Below are 20,304 nucleotides of genomic sequence, written 5' to 3' on the forward strand. Positions count from 1 at the left end.
GCTATGTCATTGCTGCATAGCTTTCTGGGCTCAGGCAGGAGCCCAGGCTCTGGGAGGTCTTAAGAGAACCCCAGCTCCAGCCTGAGCCCGGAAGTCTACACAACAGTGAAGCAGTCCCACAGCCCGAGCCATGCGAACCCGAGTTGTCTGGCATGGGCCAACTGCAGGGGTTTTTTTGCTGTGTAGACATACCCTCAGTCTCCCTGTTGCGAGTTCCAGTGGCCCTTGGCTGCTAGGAGAAGCGGTTCTGGGATGCTCAGTTGCTCTGTGTGGAATGGCACATATGCAGTTCGCATGGGTGGCATGTGAACCTCCGGCTGGGGGGAGGTTAGCCCTCAGCCCCATCCCTTGCACCCGAGGCCCTGTCCCTTCTGTGTTTTCCCCCAATCCCCCCGCTGGAGCCCAGAGTCCATTCACTGTGGCTGCAGGCCCTGCCCCAGGTTAACGCCCCTAGCCCTGGGAGGGAGGGTGGTATGGCCCCATCCCAGGAGTGCCAGGAGGGTTGTCAGCCTGGTCCCAGGCCCTTCAGTCCCAGAGCGCCGGGAGGAAGGCAGGTGACGTGGCCCAAGCCAGGAGTACCACACAGGGAGACTGGAGCTGTGCAGAATGGGAAGGAGGAGGGGGAAGGACTGGGGGCAGAATGTGGGCAGGGTCACGCTGTTTGGGGAGGCACAGCCTCTCCCAGCCTATGACACCCAGTGCCCATGGCACTCCAGTAGGCATGTGGGACAGGATGGAACATGCTTAGTACAGATGGACTCTGCAGAGAATTTAGCAGCCAAATTCTAACTAGTCTCTACTGAGCATTTACAAACGGAAATATTTCAAAATCTCATAACTTGGGCAAATTTGGACACTTTTTTCACAGGAACAGCAAAAGGCACATCCCTGATGGAGCCTCCCTCCTTGACAAATTTAAAATTCTTGCTGCTAAGCATGTAGACTCTCAAGTTCCTCAATGAAATTATGGTTATAAACATTTTTTTAACATGGGCAAAACCAGTATAGTTTTTCCTGTTCTTTCTAGGAAATGGCTCAACCATTTTTTCTATAACTTTTCCAAAAATCTCAGTCTGAGGCAGACACCCAACATGGAAACTTGCAGCCCAAACAATTAGTTTGGTAACATTCTAAGGGACTGAAAATTGGGTCTTTATAATGGAGGCATTGGGCAACCCTGAGGTTATGTCTACACTACGAAATTAGGTCAATTTTGTAGAAGTCAATTTTTAGAAACCGATTTTATACAGTCAATTGCGTATGTCCACGCTAAGCGCATTAAGTCGTCGGAGTGTGTCCTCGCTACCGTGGCTAGCATTGACTTACAGAGCTGTGCACTGTGAGTAGCTATCCCACAGTTCTTCTTCGAGTGATTGCTCATATCCATTCCAGGTAGGTGTACGCGCCGCGCGTGCACGTCTGCCGGAAACTTTTTACCCTAGCAACTCCAGTGGGCCGGCAGGTCGCCCCCTAGAGTGGCGCCACTGTGGCACTAGATATATACCCCTGCCGGCCCGCCCGCTCCTCAGTTCCTTCTTACTGCCGTCTCGGTTGCTGGAACTGTGGAGTGCGGCTTGCTGACCTCCACGTCCCTAGCTCTCCTGTTCGTCTTCGTCGTTTGATTGTAGATAGTTCTTAGTTAAGTAGTAGATAGCCTTTTAGTATAATAGTTAGTTAGAATCCTGTAAATAGTTATCAAACATTGCCTGCGGGTGGGCCGTTGCCCTCCCCGGCACCGGGCCCATGCCTGGCTCGCCGGGCTTCAAGCAGTGCTCGGCGTGCAAGAAGCCGATGCCTATGAGCAATCCCCACGACGCGTGCCTTAAGTGCCTTGGGGAATCGCACATTAGCGACAAGTGCCGCATTTGCAAGGCTTTTAAGCCTCGCACTAAAAAGGAGAGACACCAAAGACTTCGCGCTCTCCTCATGGAAGCAGCCCTGTCTCCGGCTCCGGCAGCGCAGTCAGCCAGTTCTACTCCGGCACCGGACCGTGCCGGCACCGGCAAGACTCCCCGGCACCGAACATCTCCAGCACCGGGAGCAGATCTACGTCCCTCGGCGTCTGCGACACCATCAAGGCAGGCCCGAGCGGACCGCCCGGCACCTACCTTTGCCGCGGCACCGCCTGCAGGACTGCTGTCGACTCCGGGCCCAGAAGGTCCGTCGAGTCCAGCTCCACCTAGCTCCCTCCGTAAGATCAAGGGTCGAGCTAAGGTTCCCATCGACGCCGGAGACCTTCGCCTCGGCTCGGGACTTAATTGCACTAACGGAGCCATCTCAGCCTCAGCCGGCACCCCCGGGACGCATAACTTCCAGGGGTAAGCCGATGCTTATAGCGCTGTGTCCCGAGTCCCAGCACCGATCACCCCGGAGGCGCGAACGCTCAGGCTCGGGGTGCCGCTCGGAGTCCCGGCACCGGTCACCCAGACGGTACCGGTCGTACTCGCGGCACCGATCACCATCTGCACGGTCCCGGTCGGGCTCATCTCACCACCGGCACCGAGACTCCAGGAGCCGTTCGCCTCGGCGTTCGGCCCTGCGGTCAACCTCCCGGCACCGAACCGGTGGCAGGTCCCGAACCCGGTCGACCTCCCGGCGCTGCGCTGGTGGTAGGTCCCGGTCTCCGCTGCCGGCCTGGCACCGCGTTCACAGAAGGTCGCGGTCCCGCTCCCGGCACCGACATCGTTCCCGCTCCCGGTCGGGATCTCAGCACAGATCATCACGCCGTTCCCGGTCCCGATCCCGGTACCGATGGGGGTCGCGGCACTGAGCCTCGGCACCGAGGGGAGTGTCAGTCACGGCGCATAGAGCTGCATATCAACCAAGCTCAGCGCCCCCTTGGCCTTCTAGGGAGCCATCGGTTTCCTCCCACACTGGCAGTGTCTATGCCATGGCACAGGACAGGCACGCGGCCCTGTTCCAAGACCCTCCGCCACAAGAACGAGGGCCTCCACAGTGGGGGTTTTGGACCCCATGGGCATACTCTCTGGCCCAGGGTCCGCAACACATTACCCCCCGCCCTGTGGCGGAGCGCAGACCACTGGAGGCGACGGCGTCTAGACCCCCTCACTCCCCGGAAACGGACGGTACTCACCGGGACCCAGAGCTCCCTCCAGAAACGGAGGTGCAGCCCCTCACGGATCCCCCCGTGGACACCTTGTTGCCGGGGGTCTCCTCGTCCTCGTCTCCGGATGAGGCAGTGGCAGGCACCTCGTCCTCCAGCCCCCCCCCCCCCCACTGGATTTGAGGGCACACCAGGACCTCCTCCGCCGAGTGGCACAGAACCTGAACTTGCAGGTGGAGGAGGTGTCGGAAATTGAGGACCCGGTGGTGAGCATCCTTTCATCCGATGCGCCCACCAGGGTGGCCCTGCCCTTCATAAAGACGATCCAGACTAATGCCACTAACATTGGGCAGTCACTGGCCTCCATCCCTCCGACGGCTCGAGGGGTGGAGCGAAAGTACATGGCCCCCTCAAAGGGCTATGAATACTTATATGTTCACCCGACCCCTTGCTCGTTGGTGGTCCAGTCAGTGAACGATAGGGAGCGCCACGGGCAAGAGGCCCCAGCGCCCAAGTCGGAGGCGAGGCGGATGGACCTCCTGGGCCGCAAGGTCTATTCGGCGGGGGCGCTGCAGCTCCGGGTCTCAAACCAACAGGCCCTCCTCAGCCGCTACTCCTTCAATTCCTGGGTAGCGGCGGGGAAGTTTGTGGAGCTCTTGCCCCAGGATGCACGCCAGGAATTTTCTACCATCCTGGACGAGGGCAAGAAAGTAGCAAGAACATCGCTACAGGCCTCCCTTGATGCTGCCGACTCGGCCGCTTGGACCCTAGCTTTGGGGCTCACGATGCACCGGATTTCTTGGCTGCAGGTCTCTGGCCTTCCGCCGGAGCTCCAGCACACAATCCAGGACCTCCCCTTCGAAGGCCAGGGCCTGTTTTCGGATAAAACAGACCCAAGACTGAAGGATCTTAAAGATAACAGGGTCATAATAAGGTCGCTGGGCATTCATACGCCGGCGACACAACGTAGGCTGTTCAGGCAGCAAAACCAGCAGCAGCAGTGGCGGCCATACTCTCAGTTTCGCCCACGGCAGGACCTTTCGAGGCGCCGAGGCAGGAACAACCACCGCAGGCAGTCTGGTGGGCAAACGGGGCAGAACCAAGGCTCCACCAAGGCCCCTCCAGGACCTAAGCCTTCATTTTGAAGGTGCGCCCGGGGGCGCAGTACCAGTTTCCCCTCCGGATCCTTCCCCGCAGTTTTCCAACCACCTTTCCTTTTTCCTCCCGGCGTGGACCCAAATAACATCGGACCGTTGGATCTTGCGTACGGTGCAGGCCGGTTATCGCCTGCAGTTTTCTTCGCCCCCACCCTCCCACCCACCTTCCTCGTCCCTCTTCAGGGACCCCTCTCACGAGCAATTCCTCCGTCAGGAGGTGCACGCGCTTCTTGCCAAGGGAGCCATAGAGGCGGTTCCGGAAAACGAGACGGGCAAGGGGTTTTATTCCCGTTACTTTCTAATCCCCAAATCCAAGGGCGGCCTCAGGCCCATTCTCGACCTGCGGGAACTCAACAAGTATATCGTGAAGTTGAAGTTCCGCATGGTATCCCTTGGAACCATCATCCCTTCCCTGGATCCTGGAGACTGGTACGCCGCCCTCGATATGCAGGACGCCTACTTTCACATCTCGATTGCCCCCCAACACAGGCGTTTCCTCCGCTTCGTGGCCGACCGCCAACATTACCAATTTGCGGTCCTTCCGTTTGGCCTCTCTACGGCCCCGAGAGTGTTTACAAAATGCATGGCAGTCGTCGTCGCACACCTTCGACATTGCCGCATCCACGTCTTCCCCTACTTGGACGACTGGCTGATCCGAGGCACGTCGGAGTTGCAGGTCCGCGACCATGTCGACAGGATCAGCACCCTCTTTGCGACCTTGGGCCTCGTAATCAATGTGGACAAGTCTACTCTACTCCCCTCGCAGCGGATAGAGTTTATCGGGCCGTTCTAGATTCTACCCTGGCCAGGGCCTTGTTACCCTTGCCCAGGTTCCAGTCGTTGTCGGACATCATTCTACGTTTGCGAGGGCCCCGCTGACATCTCTACGAACGTGCCTGGCCCTCCTAAGCCACATGGCAGCCTGCACATTTGTAACAGCATATGCCCGACTCCGCATGAGACCTCTTCAATCATGGCTCATTGCGCAGTATTGGCCGGCCAGACAGTCGTTGGACACGGTCGTCACCGTCCCTCAGAGGGTGCTGGACTCTCTTCGCTGGTGGCTGGACCAATCGGTAGTCTGTGCGGGGCTCCCGTTCCATCCGCCCCAACCTTCGGCATCCCTGACCACGGACGCCTCCGATCTGGGATGAGGGGCTCACTGCGACACCCAGAGAACTCAGGGCTTGTGGACACCACAAGAGATCAACCTCCATATCAACGTACAAGAGCTGAGGGCGGTCCGCCTTGCTTGTCAAGCGTTTGTCCATCTCCTTCAAGGTCGTTGTGTCGCGGTCTTCACCGACAACACAACAACCATGTTTTACATCAACAAGCAGGGCGGCACCAGGTCCTCTCCACTCTGTCTCGAGGCAATACGTCTCTGGGAGTTTTGCATAGCCCATTCGATTCACCTGTCCACCTCCTATCTCCCGGGAGTGCGGAACACCCTAGCGGATCGGCTGAGCAGATCCTTCCGTTCGCACGAGTGGTCCCTCCGTCCGGACGTCGCCCTCTCACTCTTCCAGAGGTGGGGTCGTCCCCGGATGGACCTCTTCGCGTCCAGGGTGAACAGGAAGTGTCGAACATTCTGCTCCTTTCAGGGTCGGGAGCCAGGGTCTCTAGCAGATGCATTCCTGATCCCGTGGGCAGCCCACCTGTGTTATGCTTTCCCGCCCATCCCGCTGATTCACAGAGTTCTCATCAAGGTGCGCAGAGACAGAGCCCGGGTGATTCTCATAGCTCCAGCATAGGCCAGACAACACTGGTACCCCATGTTGCTGGACCTCTCAGTAGCCAACCCAGTTGCCCTGCCTCTTCATCGGGACCTGATCACTCAGGACCACGGCAGGCTCTGTCACCTGGACCTTCCGTCTCTTCACCTGACGGCGTGGCTCCTGCATGGTTGACAGACTCTGAGTTGCGATGTTCCACCTCGGTTCGTGAGGTTCTCATGGGCAGCAGAAAGCCTGCCACCAGAGCGACTTACACAGCTAAGTGGAAGCGTTTCTCCTGCTGGTGTTCAGAGAAAGCTCTTCGCCCTATGGAGACTCCCGTCGCCACTCTTTTTTGGACTACATCTGGTCCCTTAAAACCCAGGGTCTGGCATTGTCGTCCCTCCGAGTCCACCTAGCCGCCATCTCTGCGTTTCATCCTGGAGTGGACGGATGTTCTGTCTTCTCTCACCCTATGGTGGTGAGATTCCTGAAGGGGCTGGAGCGGCTTTATCCACAAATTTGCCCTCCGGCCCCTTCATGGGACCTCAACCTGGTCATGACCTCATGGGCCCTCCATTCGAGCCATTAGCTACTTGCTCCCTGCTCTACCTCTCGTGGAAGACCGCCTTCCTTGTGGCCATTACCTCAGCTAGACGAGTGTCAGAGCTGAGGGCCCTCACGGTGGACCCACCGTATACCGTCTTCCATAGAGACAAGGTACAGCTGAGGCCTCACCCTGCCTTTCTTCCCAAGGTGGTCTCAGCTTTCCATGTGAACCAAGAGATTTTCCTCCCAGTCTTCTTCCCCAAGCCCCATTCGTGCCGCAGGGAGCAGCAGCTCCACTCGCTAGATGTCCGGGCACTAGCATTTTATGTGGACAGAACCAAACCCTTCCGCAAGTCCCCTCAGTTAATTGTGGCAGTAGCGGACCGGGTCAAGGGGCTGCCGATTTCCTCCCAAAGGTTATCTTCATGGGTTACCTCCTGCATCAGGACCTGCTACGACCTGGCCCAAGTTCCGACGGGCCGTGTGACTGCTCACTCCATCAGAGCACAGGCATCATCGCTGGCTTTCCTCGCCCACGGGCCAATACAAGAGATCTGTAGGGCGGTGACCTGGTCATCGGTCTATACATTCGCTTCCCATTACGCCCTGGTCCAGCAGTCCAGAGATGATGCGGCCTTTGGTTCGGCAGTGCTCCAGGCCGCGACTTCTCACTCCGACCCCACCGCCTAGGTAAGGCTTGGGAATCGCCTACCTGGAATGGATATGAGCAATCACTCGAAGAAGAAAAGACGGTTACTCACCTTTGTAACTGTTGTTCTTCGAGATGTGTTGCTCATATCCATTCCACACCCGCCCTCCTTCCCCACTGTCAGAGTAGCCGGCAAGAAGGAACTGAGGAGCGGGCGGGCCGGCAGGGGTATATATCTAGTGCCATAGTGGCGCCACTCTAGGGGGCGACCTGCCGGCCCACTGGAGTTGCGAGGGTAAAAAGTTTCCGGCAGACGTGCACGCGCGGCGCGTACACCTACCTGGAATGGATATGAGCAACACATCTCGAAGAATAACAGTTACAAAGGTGAGTAACCGTCTTTTCCCGCAGTCTCCGCTGCCCGTTGGAATTCTAGGTTAAACTCCCAATGCCTGATGGGGCAAAAACATTGTCACGGTTGGTTTTTGGTACATGTTGTCAGGCCTCCCTCCGTAAAAGCAGTGGCAGACAATCATTTCGCACCGTTTTTCCTGGGTTACCCATGCAGATGCCTTACCACAGCAAGCATGGAGCCCGCTCAGCTCACCGTCACCGTACATCTTCTGGGTGCTGCTGGCAGATGCAGTACTGCATTGTTACACCACAGCAGCTCCTTGCCTTTGTGGCAGATGGTGCAGTAGGACTGATAGCCATCGTACATCTCCTGGGTGCTCCTGGCAGACCTCGGTGAGGTCGATCGGGGCGCCTGAACAGACATGGCTATCCTCCTCTTAGAGCACCAAATGGGAGCCAGAGACTCCAGGTTATTCTCTTCTTTAAGTTTCTTCTCATGGACGTCCAGTCCTACCTGGAATATCATGCGAGCTGAAGGCTTCTGCCTCAGGCTGCTCTCCCAGCTGGCAGCACCGCATGGTCACACCCACCCTGGCCTACCCCTTGCTCCCATGGCTCATGAAGCCTGGACAGTAGTATGGAGCAGTTCAACTATAGGCTGAGCAAGTGCAGAATGGTGGCAGAATGTGCCTTTGGGCATTTAAAAGTTCGCTGGTGCTGTTTGCTGACTAGGTCCAGACCTCAGCACAACCAACGTTCCCATTGTTATTGCTGCTTTCTGTGTGCTCCATAATATCTGTGAGAGTAAGGGGGAGACATTTATGGTGGAGTGGGAGGTTGAGGCAAATTGCCTGGTGTCCAATTTTGAGCAGCCAGACACCAGGGTGATTAGAAGATCACAGCAAGGCGCGCTGCACATCAGAGAGGCTTCGAAAACCAGTTTCATGACTGGCCAGGCTTCGGTGTGACAGTTGTGTGTTTCTCCTTGATGCAAACCTGCCTTCTTTGTTGATTTTAATACCCTGTAAGCCAAACACTCTCTCCGCTTCAAAATAAAGTATTGTTTTAAAACCATGCATTCTATCTTTATTTAATTTTTTTTTTAAATGAGATAACGGACAAGTTAGCCTGGGTGGGGTGGGGGAGGAGGGAAGGACAAGGCCACATTGCTTATTGCAGCCACACTAAAAATCAAACTGTTCGAATGACAGCCTTCTGTTGCTTGGGCCATCCTCTGGAGTGGAGTGACAGGGCGCCCAGAGCCTCCCCCGGCATTCTTGGGCATCTGGGTGAGGAGGCTATGAACATGGGGAGGAGGGTAGGCGGTTATACAGTGGATGCAGTGGGGGTCTGTGTTCTTTTTGGCTTTCCTGAAGCTCCAACAGATGCTTCATCATGTCCATTTGCTCCCCCAACAGACACTTCATCATGTCTGTTTGCTCCCCCATTAGCCTCAGCATCGCATCCTGCCTCTGCGCTCACTTAATTCTTTCTCTGCCACTGAATACCTCCATGCATTAAGCTGTGCCTTATCAGTGCAGGAGGACTGCATGAGCTCGGGAAAACATGTCATCACGAGCGTGGTTTTTTTCCATCTTCTAATCTGCAATAACCTCAGGGACAGAGATGATAGGAGGAGCGTAGAAACATTCTACGATTCTGGAGGAACTGTATGGTAACCTGTGCTGCTGAGTTTGCCATGCTGACCAAACAGTAAATGAAATTCAAAAGTTTCCGAGGCTTTTCCTGTATACCTGACTAGTGCATCGAAGTTCAAAGTGCTGTCCAGAGCGGTCACAATGGAGTACTCTGAGATAGTTCCCAGAGGCCATCTGGAAATAAAATAAAGAGGATCTAAGTATTGCATTAGCTAGTGCATCCCATGATCTCTACAGAGCATTGATATTCAGCTCTTTCATCGAGAAACCTCTAGCAGCACTGGGCTCTGCATCAGCAGCATAGCCAAGACTGTTGACATTGACTGACTCAATTTCCCAACATCACTGCCCAGCTCCCCTTCAAAGGTAGCGTAAATAAATATCTAAACATTCTTACTTCCCTCTCTTTCATGGGAATGCAGGAGTGGGGGATCTTTTTGATTAGATCTACTGCAGTCCCTTGACATCAGGTGCATCAAGGTACAGGGAAGTCAATCTCTCACATAACCTTTTTAATTCAGGACTGTTTAGCAGATGTACTAGTAATATCCGGCTTTTTACCTGCATGCATTCAGCATCCTGATCACTGAGAAGATACATAATATATAATGCGCAACTGAATGAAATGTCATTGCACATCATCATTACAAGTGATCCTAGTTTCCTGGGAAACAAGTGCCTTCGTTATTGCTTAGACTGTACTGTAGGCAACAAACTATTCTTACTCATAGTGAGTAAGCAACACCTATTTATACAAAAATTAGAACACTGATATTTGCAAGAAATATTACAGTCTGAAATATTGAAACTATTGGGGATTTGTGATGTGAGCCGCCAAGGGAGGAAATACTCCTTTTAAAAAAAAACTGGAATGGGGTGAAAGGAACAGTTCTCCAAGTACTATAAGTTCTTGTTTGGGAGGTGGGGGACAGTTATGTCTAAAACATGGCCTTTTATAGCATAATCTTTGCATTTGTATTGCTGTAGTATTTGAACTGCTTTTAGATAGTATATATTTAAAATTGTGTGTGTGTGTTACACATTGTATATATAAAAAGCAATGTATTCTTCTGTTTTACTCTTGCAGATCTGGAGTCCTTATAAGCAGCCTGACTGCACAGGAGATCTGGATGGTAGAATTGAGGATGATTCACGTTGCCTCTACACTCACGAAGAGTACATTAGTCTTGTGCTGAACAGCGGCAGTGGTCTGTCCCATGATTATGCTAACCAGTCTGTTCAGGAAGATCCACGAATGATGGCATTCTTTGACTCCCTCGTGCGCCGGGAGATTGAAGGCTGGAGTTCTGACTCTGACAGTGACCTTAGCGAAAGCACCATCTTGCAGCTCCATGCTGGAGTAAGTGAACGCTCCGGGTATAGTGAATCAGAGTCCTCTGCCTCTCTGCATCACTCCCCACCGCAAATGGCAGAAGAATCGGACGAAACAGCCTATAACTTAGGGACCTTAAGATCAACAGAATCTCCACCAGCAAGAGAAGATGTGGCTTCTCGTCAACAGAGGCTATCTGCGCTTAGAAGATACCAGGATAAACGTCTCCTGGCTCTTTCCAATGAGTCTGATTCTGATGAGAATACCTGTGAGGCAGAACTGGACACAGACCTTTTCCCACGGCCAAGGTCCCCAAGTCCTGGGGAGAATGAATCTAGCAGTTCTAGCAGTAGTAGCAGCACAGATGATGAAGAGGAATTGAATGAACGACGTGCATCGACTCGTCAACGCAATGCATTGAGACGACGACAGAAAATGCAAAGGGAAGAGAGGACTAGTACAAATCCAGAAAATGTGAGCACCTACATAGGTGAGGATATCTATGATTATCCACAGATCAAAGTAGATGACCTTTCTTCTTCTCCAGCTTCTTCACCTGGAAGAAGTTCCACTAATATGGAGGTCCTCAAAGAACGGGCCTCTCCTTGCTCAGACAGTGAATCAGTAGAGAGAAAGATTTACAAGGCTTACAAATGGCTTCAGTATTCTTATATATCCTATTCAACTAGTAAAGATGGTGAATCCTCTCATGAAGAGGGGGAGAATGATGAGGGGAGACCAGGAACTAGTGGAAGACACGGTATGGCACCCTCATTAAATAAGGAAGATGCTAGTAACTTGAGTTTATTAGTTCCTCAAGGTGCCCAAGATATTTCTACTGAAAGCCCCAGCAAAGAAACTTTAAAGGAATATGGTACGGTAGAAAACTCTAGTAATGGTCAAGATCATGAATGCGACAATCGGCGACGGACGGAGGTTCAAGAAAGCACATCCCAAGACACCAGCAGTGGGTCTGTAGAACATTCTTTTGATACAAAAAAGCTCAATGGAAAAGCCATCTGCAAAGGGCTAAGTAGTCATACTGAAGAGCCATGCACTCAAACTGCAGGACTTCTAGAACAGAAAAACAGCCAGAACTGTCAACCAGCATCAAGCAACCACTTACTGGCTATTTCCAAGGATTCACTCTCTGCTGCTGCCATCTGCAGTGGATCTGGTAATTACTCCAGAAACCAAACTGATGACAGTGAGGACAGGAACCTTGAGACATCCTGTGTAAATCACAATAATGGCCACTTACATCCTTGCCCTTCATACTTCTCCAAATCTCTGTCCATTGTTGAGCAGGAGACTGTAACCCAAGGACTACAATCACACTTAAATGTTGATAATGGCAATGTTGTACAGACAGGTGTGACCTTGCACAAAGACTGTTGCCTGTCTGAAATGGACTCCAACAGTTACAGTGTAGGTACGAAAGAGGATATTGGCAACTTGCATCTGACAGACAGTGAGAGCTCTCAAGCTCTTGGAGGACTGAAAAGGCACAGAGCAGAATTTGAAGACACAGATTCAGAGAATTCTTCATCAGAAAAAAAGTTAAAAACATGATAAATGAAAATATCTGTTTAGCACACTCTCTCTCTCTCGCGTGCGTGCTCGCTCTCTCCTTAACAAAAGATTAACAGGAAGTATTAAAGGCACCTAGAGCTGGGGGTCTAAAATGTTGCTTTTCTGACTCTCTCCATTCCATTCTTCAGTGGGTCTATTTTAGATTGCCTATGGCTTGTGCTGTATAAAAATCCAATCAACTCTCTGATAATGAGACTGAGTATAGTGTACCCTTCAAGGGTCTGTTAAAGTAAATCCTTATTAAGACGGTTGACTTATTCTTGTGTGATCGTGTGTTGTTTGTTCAGCCAGCCACCTAATATGACTGGCGTTAATGTAATTATTCTGCTGAAGAGGAGTTTTTGCATACTGATAGTTATGCTACATTACAGACTTTACAGTCTCATGAAGAATGATTGTTGAATTAGACCACACTGATAGTGCTGTGCAGTGTGTTCTTTAAAGAAAATGGGAGCAAATGGGGAGAAGCGCTCTGGCCCTGTATTCCATTTCAGAAAGTTAAAGAAGTGTCAGATATGTTTTGAAAATATCCTCCTTGTTTATGTATGTGGAGATACTTCATAAAGCACTTACATTGATGTACTTCAGTGAAGTCATTTTAATACGAATACAAAGGTGTAGGAAACAAGCCTCTTTCCAAAATCAGCTGAGGCTGTTCCTATGATACCTTTTTTGCTTTTTAAAAAAAAGTTAATACAGTTGCATCGTTATGCTGAAATATTGATGTTTGGTGTTTAGAAGTGTGAATTGATGTAGACCCAACTCCAGTCAAAGGCCATTCGAATATGGCACAGAAATATACCCTTGAATGTGCCTGGCTTACTTTGGTTCATTGTCACTGGAACGTGACTCTGAATGCAGGGATGTGTAACAAAAACATTACCTTCTGTGTGCATACTTACAAGAGGCAATCCGTCCAAGAAAGAAGATGGTTATTGATTATAGATGGGACGGAGGAAAGGATGTATAAGGTATCTGACACAGCTTTTCAAGCCTTTCCAATTTTGCTGTTCATTTGAATCAAAATTGGTCTTATTCATCACAATAGGGAGCTTGTGCAAATAGGCTGGTATTAGAATACATGGTGGTTGTTTTTTCCTCTGCCATGCTGCAATATTGAAATTGCAACTGGACCTGTGGTTTCCAGCTCAACAAGTATTTCTATATGTGAGCTATTTACCCTAAATATCGCTACATTGAAACTTAGGAGGTGTCTTGTGTCAGAGAAGGGTACCTTTGCGGCTTGTCGCTGTGACGCTGGTATATCATCCTGGAATGATGGGTAATGTTGGCTGGGCCCTGTTTTTAGTAGAGTGCAGTAGTCCAACAGTCCTGACACACTAGGCATTTTGGGGCAGTGGTACGATTGTCCACACAGTTAGATGAGAGGAATCTAGGGAGGAAAGAGAAAACAGATACATAGAGAGTAAAAATTACTTGTTTGGTTCTGATAGTATTGATTAAAAGAAAAATGCTTGTGCTGAATCTAGTAGTTGCTAGAAAGTGCTAGCAAAAGCTGCCTGATTTTCAGGAATAAGGAACTCTGCCTGGAAAGACATTTTTTGCAATCTCAACCGTTCTGTTCAGCTTGTGGTTCAGCATTGGGTTCAGTATAACTGCTTCACAGATACACTGTACCTGGGGGACAGGTAAAATGCCCTGAAAAAAGAAAATGAAAGATGTAGAGAGCTTTGAAAGGATGATGAAAGGAAAGAGGAGAGAGGGAAGGAGACAGGAGAAGAATGTGCTAACCTTGTGGGAACTGAAAAACCTTGATGAATTAGGAGAAGAGAGCAATGGCGTGCCATAGATTTCCTCTCTCCTGGTCAGAGTCTGCTTTTCTAAGGGAAAACTCCAACGGTGAGTGATACAATATTTAGCGAGCATGTAAGAAGGTTGGAGGGGGAAAATGTTTTCAAAACAAGTGTAAGTAGCAACAAGGAAGTGTTAATATTTTGCTGTCTTACCAGTGGAAAAACATTTCTGTAATAGTGGGACTCAGATTGCTGTAATCGAGATGGCTTCTTAGAGTGTCTGTTTATACTTTAAAAAAAAAAAAAAACTGTTGTGAATCCTGGTTTTGTAAGCCCAAATCTTAAGGTTGCAAAAGCAAAAAATCTATCTTTTAAAGTTCATTAAATTGGAAACTTTTTTTTATCCTTTTATAGTCACTTTTTTCCCCCTCCTGTGCATGGGCTATGAAATACCTGAAATTCCTGACCAAATACTCTGTTGAAAAGTATTACAATAAGGAAGGTCTTTTCTTTGAATGCTTAGTGTGTTACTTTCCAATTTATTTTCTTACTATAAACAGAAGTAAAGCTTCCCAGGGCTTGAAGTTCAGCTCTATCTTATAACTTCACTCCATGGGGACTCACTACAGCTTTCCAAAGATGTGCACTGTCCAATGATTCCCTAACCTTCACACATTCAGCCCTTCATCTGAGCACCTGCTCTAGGGGAGGGGAAATTAGGCTGAGATTTAACCCCTTGTTCACCGGGGATTAGATAGCATGGCTGTTCATTAGGACCACACCTTCAAATCCAGTATAATCAGTTCAGCTCTCCATCCTTCCAAGTGGGATATATTTTACTACCAGGATGGTGCATTTCCTAGCCAAGACTTTTTTTAAAAAAAAATCCAGGTCCTGTCTGCTCTGCATGGACATTAACAAATAAAACACTTTCTGTCAGAGGCCGGTCTCAGAGCCTACATTGGTTTGCTGCATCCCTGACTTCTGCCGTGCGCCCCAGAGTTTTAGTGCTGTACTATGTATATGAAAGACCTGTTTAAGAGCATTTTATCCTATTTTTAGTGTAAAATGGAAAATCTTTATGAGAATGTAACTGAAAACATTTTCATCTAAAGATTTTACATCTCTTCCAATAAGCTCTACTATGTGCTTTGGGGTAAAAGGTGCTACATCAATATTTTTCTACCGTGTTAGCAACAACTACCCTTCACCTTTTGCTATTCAGTTAGCTACGTTTTGTCTCCAAGAAACTTCATGAGGGGTGGAGAAAAGGAATTCCCTTTTCTGTCTCTTCATAGCGTAATCTTCTTAAATGGGTGAACTCCTGACACTCATCTATGAATCCACAGGGTACATTTGCCATCTTCAGACTTCCCCTTTCACAGCTTTAGTACCAAAGCTAACCTAGTTGTCAAACTAACAAAGAAAAGTACCAATGAAGTTTAACTTTCTCTAAGGCCATGTCTACCAACTTTGGTTAATGCAAATTACATTGTCATAAAGCTGCTGCAGTTAGTATATTGTGTGTGCATACTTGACTTCTTGTATCGGCACTGCACTTACTCACCATGGAGTGCTTTTGTCGATGCATGGTGCAGTGCACCATGAGTAGATATCCCAGTGTGCAAGTTCACAACCATCCAGCGCACTGTATTTTGGCAAGGCCGAGTGGGGCAGAAAAGTCAAGGAGTCAACTTCCCAGCATGCAGCCGCCTTCATCCCCATAATGTCATCCATGTCCCATCATTGTCGCATCTTTTTGAAAAAAACATGAACTTGTGCTGCCCTGCTCACTGTCTGCCATCTCTGATGGAAGCATGGAACCTGCACAGCTCTGCAACATGTTCATGAGTGATGCAATCACAGGACTCATGATTCTCTGGTATGTACAAAGTTACAAGAAGAACCAAATCAGGGGGAACATGGTGATTTTGTGGAGGACAGATTTCTGTGGACATAGACCAATTGAATTCAAGGTTCTTGATGGCATTCACAGAGTAGATGCTGATGGTGGAACGCTGCTTCTGGGCCCAAGCACTGACTGAGTGGGACTGCATCGTACTGCAGGTTTGGAACAACGAGCAGCGGCTGCAGAAATTTCAGACGTGCAAGGCTGTGTTCTTGGATCTGTGTGTCGAGTTCACCCCTGAGAGCTGCACTGACAGTCAAGAAGTGAGTGGTGATCGCACAGGGGAAATCTGCAATGGGAAATCATTTTAGAGTTGGAAAATCCACTCTGGGGGGCCATTGTCATGTAAATGTGCAGAGCCATTAATTGTCTCCTGCTACAGAGGACTGTGACTCTTGGCAATGGAGTTCCCAAACTGTGGTGTGGTGTGATAAATGGCATGCATATCCCTAATTCGGCACCAGCCCACATCGCCCCAGAGTACGGCAATTGAAAGGGCTATTTTTCTATGGCTGTTCAAGCATTGGTGGATCAGCAGGAATGCGTCACCAACATTAATGGTGACTGGTGAAGATACATGATGATGTCACAGGACTCTTTAAGAACACCGGACTGTTCAGAAAGCTACAAGCGGGACTTTCTTTCTGAACCAGTGGATTACCGTTAAAATGCCAATAGTGATCCTGGGGGACCCAGCCTATCGCTTGCTCCTCTGACTCATAATGCTGAACATTAGCCACCTCACCAGTGCCAAGGAAAGATTCAACAGCTGGCTCCAGAAGTGTAGAATGACCATTGAATGCTCTTTTGGTACATTGAAAGGGACATTGGCATTGTTTACTCACAAGATTGGATATCGGTGAAAAAAAATCCCAATGGTTATAAATGCCTCCTATGTCCTGCATAATAGCTGTAAAGCAAAGGGGGAAAAGTTGCCATGGCTGTCTGCTGAGACAGACTGACTCAAGGACTATCAGAAGAGCTCAATGCAGAACTATACGACTCAGGGATGCCCTGAAAGATCACTGTAACAGTGAGCCATGGTAAGGCATTGTGGACTGCTCTATCTGGCCTGACAGTTTTGGTGCCTGTTAAGAATTGTGTGGTGCTGGGTGTATGTTTGAATAAAACACTGTCAGTGCACCTATTTTGTGGAGCTTGCTCTATATTTATGACAGGTTTCAGAGTAGCAGCCGTGTTAGTCTGTATCCACAAAAAGAACAGAAGTACTTGTGGCACCTTAGAGGCTAACAAACTTATTTGAGCATAAGCTTTCGTCGGAATAGACAGTCTATGCATTGGATGAAGTGGGCTGTAGACCACAAAAGCTTATGCTCAGATACGTTTGTTAGTCTCTAAGGTGCCACAAGTACTCCTGGTCTTTTTGTATATTTATGATGATTACTCTGTGTTGGTCACTGATCCTGAGAGTTGTCACACTATACAATAGCAAATAAGTGGATGCTTTCAGTACCACTAGGTATTCTGCAGCATATGTTGAGAACTCATAAAGATTATTTTCAAAAAAAATAGAAACCACTACGAAAAATAAAAGCAGCAAAGAATCCTGTGGCACCTTATAGACTAACAGACGTTTTGGAGCGTGAGCTTTCATGGGTGAATACACACTTCATCGGATGCATGTGACAAATACACGAAGTGGGTATTCACCCACGAAAGCTCATGCTCCAAAACGTCTGTTAGTCTATAAGGTGCCACAGGATTCTTTGCTGCTTTTACAGATCCAGACTAACACAGCTACCCCCTGATACAAAAAATAAATCAGTGCAAGTTAAAAGCAAATTAAAAACTAATGGAACGGAACTTAAAGGGAAAACATTCACATCAATTTTGGCTACACATACAGCAACCGTGACCCTCACAGGTCAGCATATGTGAAGCTGTGGCTGTCCTTTCTGTCCCTTGGTATGGTGTAGTAGGGGTACCATCTGGAATGTTAATGGGGGCAGGATACAGGGAGGTGCTAAAATGGAGTCGTCCGAGCTGTAATTGTTGAACCAGTAAGTCCACAAGAGTCTGCAGCATCTGTGTTTTGCTGCTGGAGAAGCCCCATTATGTCCTTGTGCATCTCCCTTTTCTTTTTCTGCTAGGACTCCTGGGTCTTTCTCCTGTCTGCTTTTTCCTTCTCCACACAGTCTGCAATATTCGTTCTCCAGGACCTGTGCTCACAGTCTGATGCAGCACTGGCTTGAAGGATCTCAGTGAACACGTCATCCCAAGTCCTCTTCTTTCTCCTCTTTATCTGGCTCAGGTGTTATGTGGATGGGGAGGGGGAACCCCTCAAGGCCACAACAGCAGCAACTCTAAATAGAACACATACCCCATTGTCAGTATAGTCAAATCAGAACATGAAACTTAAGATTCAGATTTCCTTGCTCCCTGAGAGTTTTAAACAAGACCTGCTTATTGCCATGTCTGCTTAGGCATGCTCGTTCACCACTGACAGTACCAGTCAGGATGAGTATTGCCCACAAGGGAAAGGTGGGAATTGCTGAGTTGCATGAAACAGTATGAGGCAATGGCACTGAATACTGGCACCAGAGAGGCAGTGGTGATTTTAGATGTTATCTCACTCCTGAGGGCAACAAGGACACTGTGGACAGTTGCTGCAAGTGTCCCAAAGCTGCCCAGGCCTGAATGCCACAAGCATGTTTACTACAATGGTGCCTGCCATGGCTATTGCCGACTGACGTGGGGAAGTATTCTACCATGGATGAAGAAATAAGGCTGCCATCCCTAGAAACCTTTGGAAGGGAAATGCAGACCACTTCCATGAAAGTTTCATCAAGAGCACTCAAGTGGGTTCAAGGGACACCTCCGTATACATAATCTGCATTGTGAGACAGGTGCTGGGAGGACTGTTAGGGTCAACATATATAACACAGTGGCTACACTCGCAATGCGTTGACCTCAGTACATCGACCATGGCTCACTGCTGTGTGGGGAGGTGGTGTTACTGCATTGCTGCAAAGAGGTGCTTACATCGGTGGGAGACAAATTTAAGTGTAGACGCAAATACAAGTAGGTCAATGCAAGGCAGCTTATGTCTGTCTAACTTTGCAGTGTAGACCAGATCTCAGTCAAACAGGGATGAGCACTACAAGAGCAGCCTCACTGATTTGGGGACCTTTCATTCCCACAAGTGGGTCTTAAGGGTCGTCATGCAAAATTCTGTGGCTGTTTTCCCACTCCAAAAGAAGAGATTAAGTGTGCTGCGAAGCCCTTTTTCAAATACAATGACTTGTGGGGAGTTCCTTCTAAGCCAATAATGAGTTCTAGAAGCTGTTCAGCTTTTTGCAGTGGTGGTTTCTCAGACACAGCATGCACAGATGCATATACCTGCCTCCAGAAGCCAGTGGCATGGATTTTGACTGCAGACTTAGCAAATAGCAAGGCATTTGTTAATTCCAAGATACCTTCATGATCTGTGTAATTAGCGGGAGGGAGGTGTGAATGGAGAAATTTCAGATGAGATTCCCAAGTTACTTCAGAGTCAATTTTTCCCAAAATACAGTGCATGGGAGAAGTATGTTTCCTGAAATATCATATTCCTTACTACTTTAAACCTGGCTTTTCTGCCTATTCATAAGCAACATCACTTGATAACTAGGAAGACACTGTTCATAAATTTAAGGAAATGTATTTAAAATACTCTAGATTCCATCACAAGCTTTTGTTGGTTAAGGATACTACCTGAGTGTAATGCTTGACACCCTAAAGTCATGGCTTGAACCTTATTTTCTTTCAAAAGTTGGTATAATGTATACATAGAAAACCTTTATTCATCATAACCATCAAAAGTTAATGCTGCTCTCTCCCATGAAGACCTTGAAAGTTTTTTTTTTTCATTTTTGCATAGCCTAGCTATAGCACTTTCCTCCTTTATTTGCCGTTGAGAAAGGGACAGGTATTTGAATTTCTTTGCTAGATTAAAATTCTGCCTGTTAATGGTTCTCCAACTCTGTCTGCAGTCAGCTTCATCAGAGGGAGACCCTTATGTTCGCCAACCTTTCCTCTTAGGCTCTCAATTTTCCTTTTACTGATTCTCTAAATGTTTCCCTTTTTTTGCAGAACATGAAGGTACTATAGATTGCTGTGGATAATCTTAGCATAATAATTGAATTGCCAAAGGCGGTCTTGGAAAACTTTTTTTTCCCCAAGCCTGTTGTAATACATTTATAACTTTTGCATGTGCAAAGTGCACACCTACGTCCCTGTGGAGTGTTTAAAATGGGGACCCAGGTGGACATGCAGTGGTGGTCCCACAATAAGAAAGGTGTGTTGGGCTTTAAAGAGAGAGAAATATGCAATTTCCAATCTAACTAGTCACAAGTGTTCCTCTCATAAGCACTTAGGCTGTAGGTGTAGACATAACCTATGCCAGCAAAATTTACGTCGCTCACAGGTATGAATATTCCATGCCACTGAGCGACATGAGTTACATTGATAGAAGCGCTTGTGTGTACAGCTCTATGTCAGCAGGAGAGCTTCTGTCACTGATACAGCTTCTGCTGCTCGCAGAGGTGGGTTTTTTATGCCAACAGGAGA

General features: G+C 48.8%; 1 protein-coding gene across 3 annotated transcripts in view; it reads left to right on the forward strand.

Moving 5' to 3' along the window:
• The window catches only part of DCAF5 (DDB1 and CUL4 associated factor 5), a 111,135-nt gene extending 94,253 nt beyond the window's left edge, over positions 1 to 16,882 (forward strand). For all 3 annotated transcript variants that reach the window (XM_030559710.1, XM_030559711.1, XM_030559713.1), the window contains one exon: positions 10,234 to 16,882. In XM_030559710.1, the coding sequence (XP_030415570.1) occupies positions 10,234 to 12,051 (1,818 nt within the window). In that variant the 3' untranslated portion in view covers positions 12,052 to 16,882. The remainder of the gene's footprint in view (positions 1 to 10,233) is intronic.
• Positions 16,883 to 20,304: the final 3,422 nt, after the last annotated feature.

This window comes from Gopherus evgoodei, chromosome 4 (assembly GCF_007399415.2).
Source record: "Gopherus evgoodei ecotype Sinaloan lineage chromosome 4, rGopEvg1_v1.p, whole genome shotgun sequence".
Lineage (NCBI taxonomy): Eukaryota > Metazoa > Chordata > Testudines > Testudinidae > Gopherus > Gopherus evgoodei.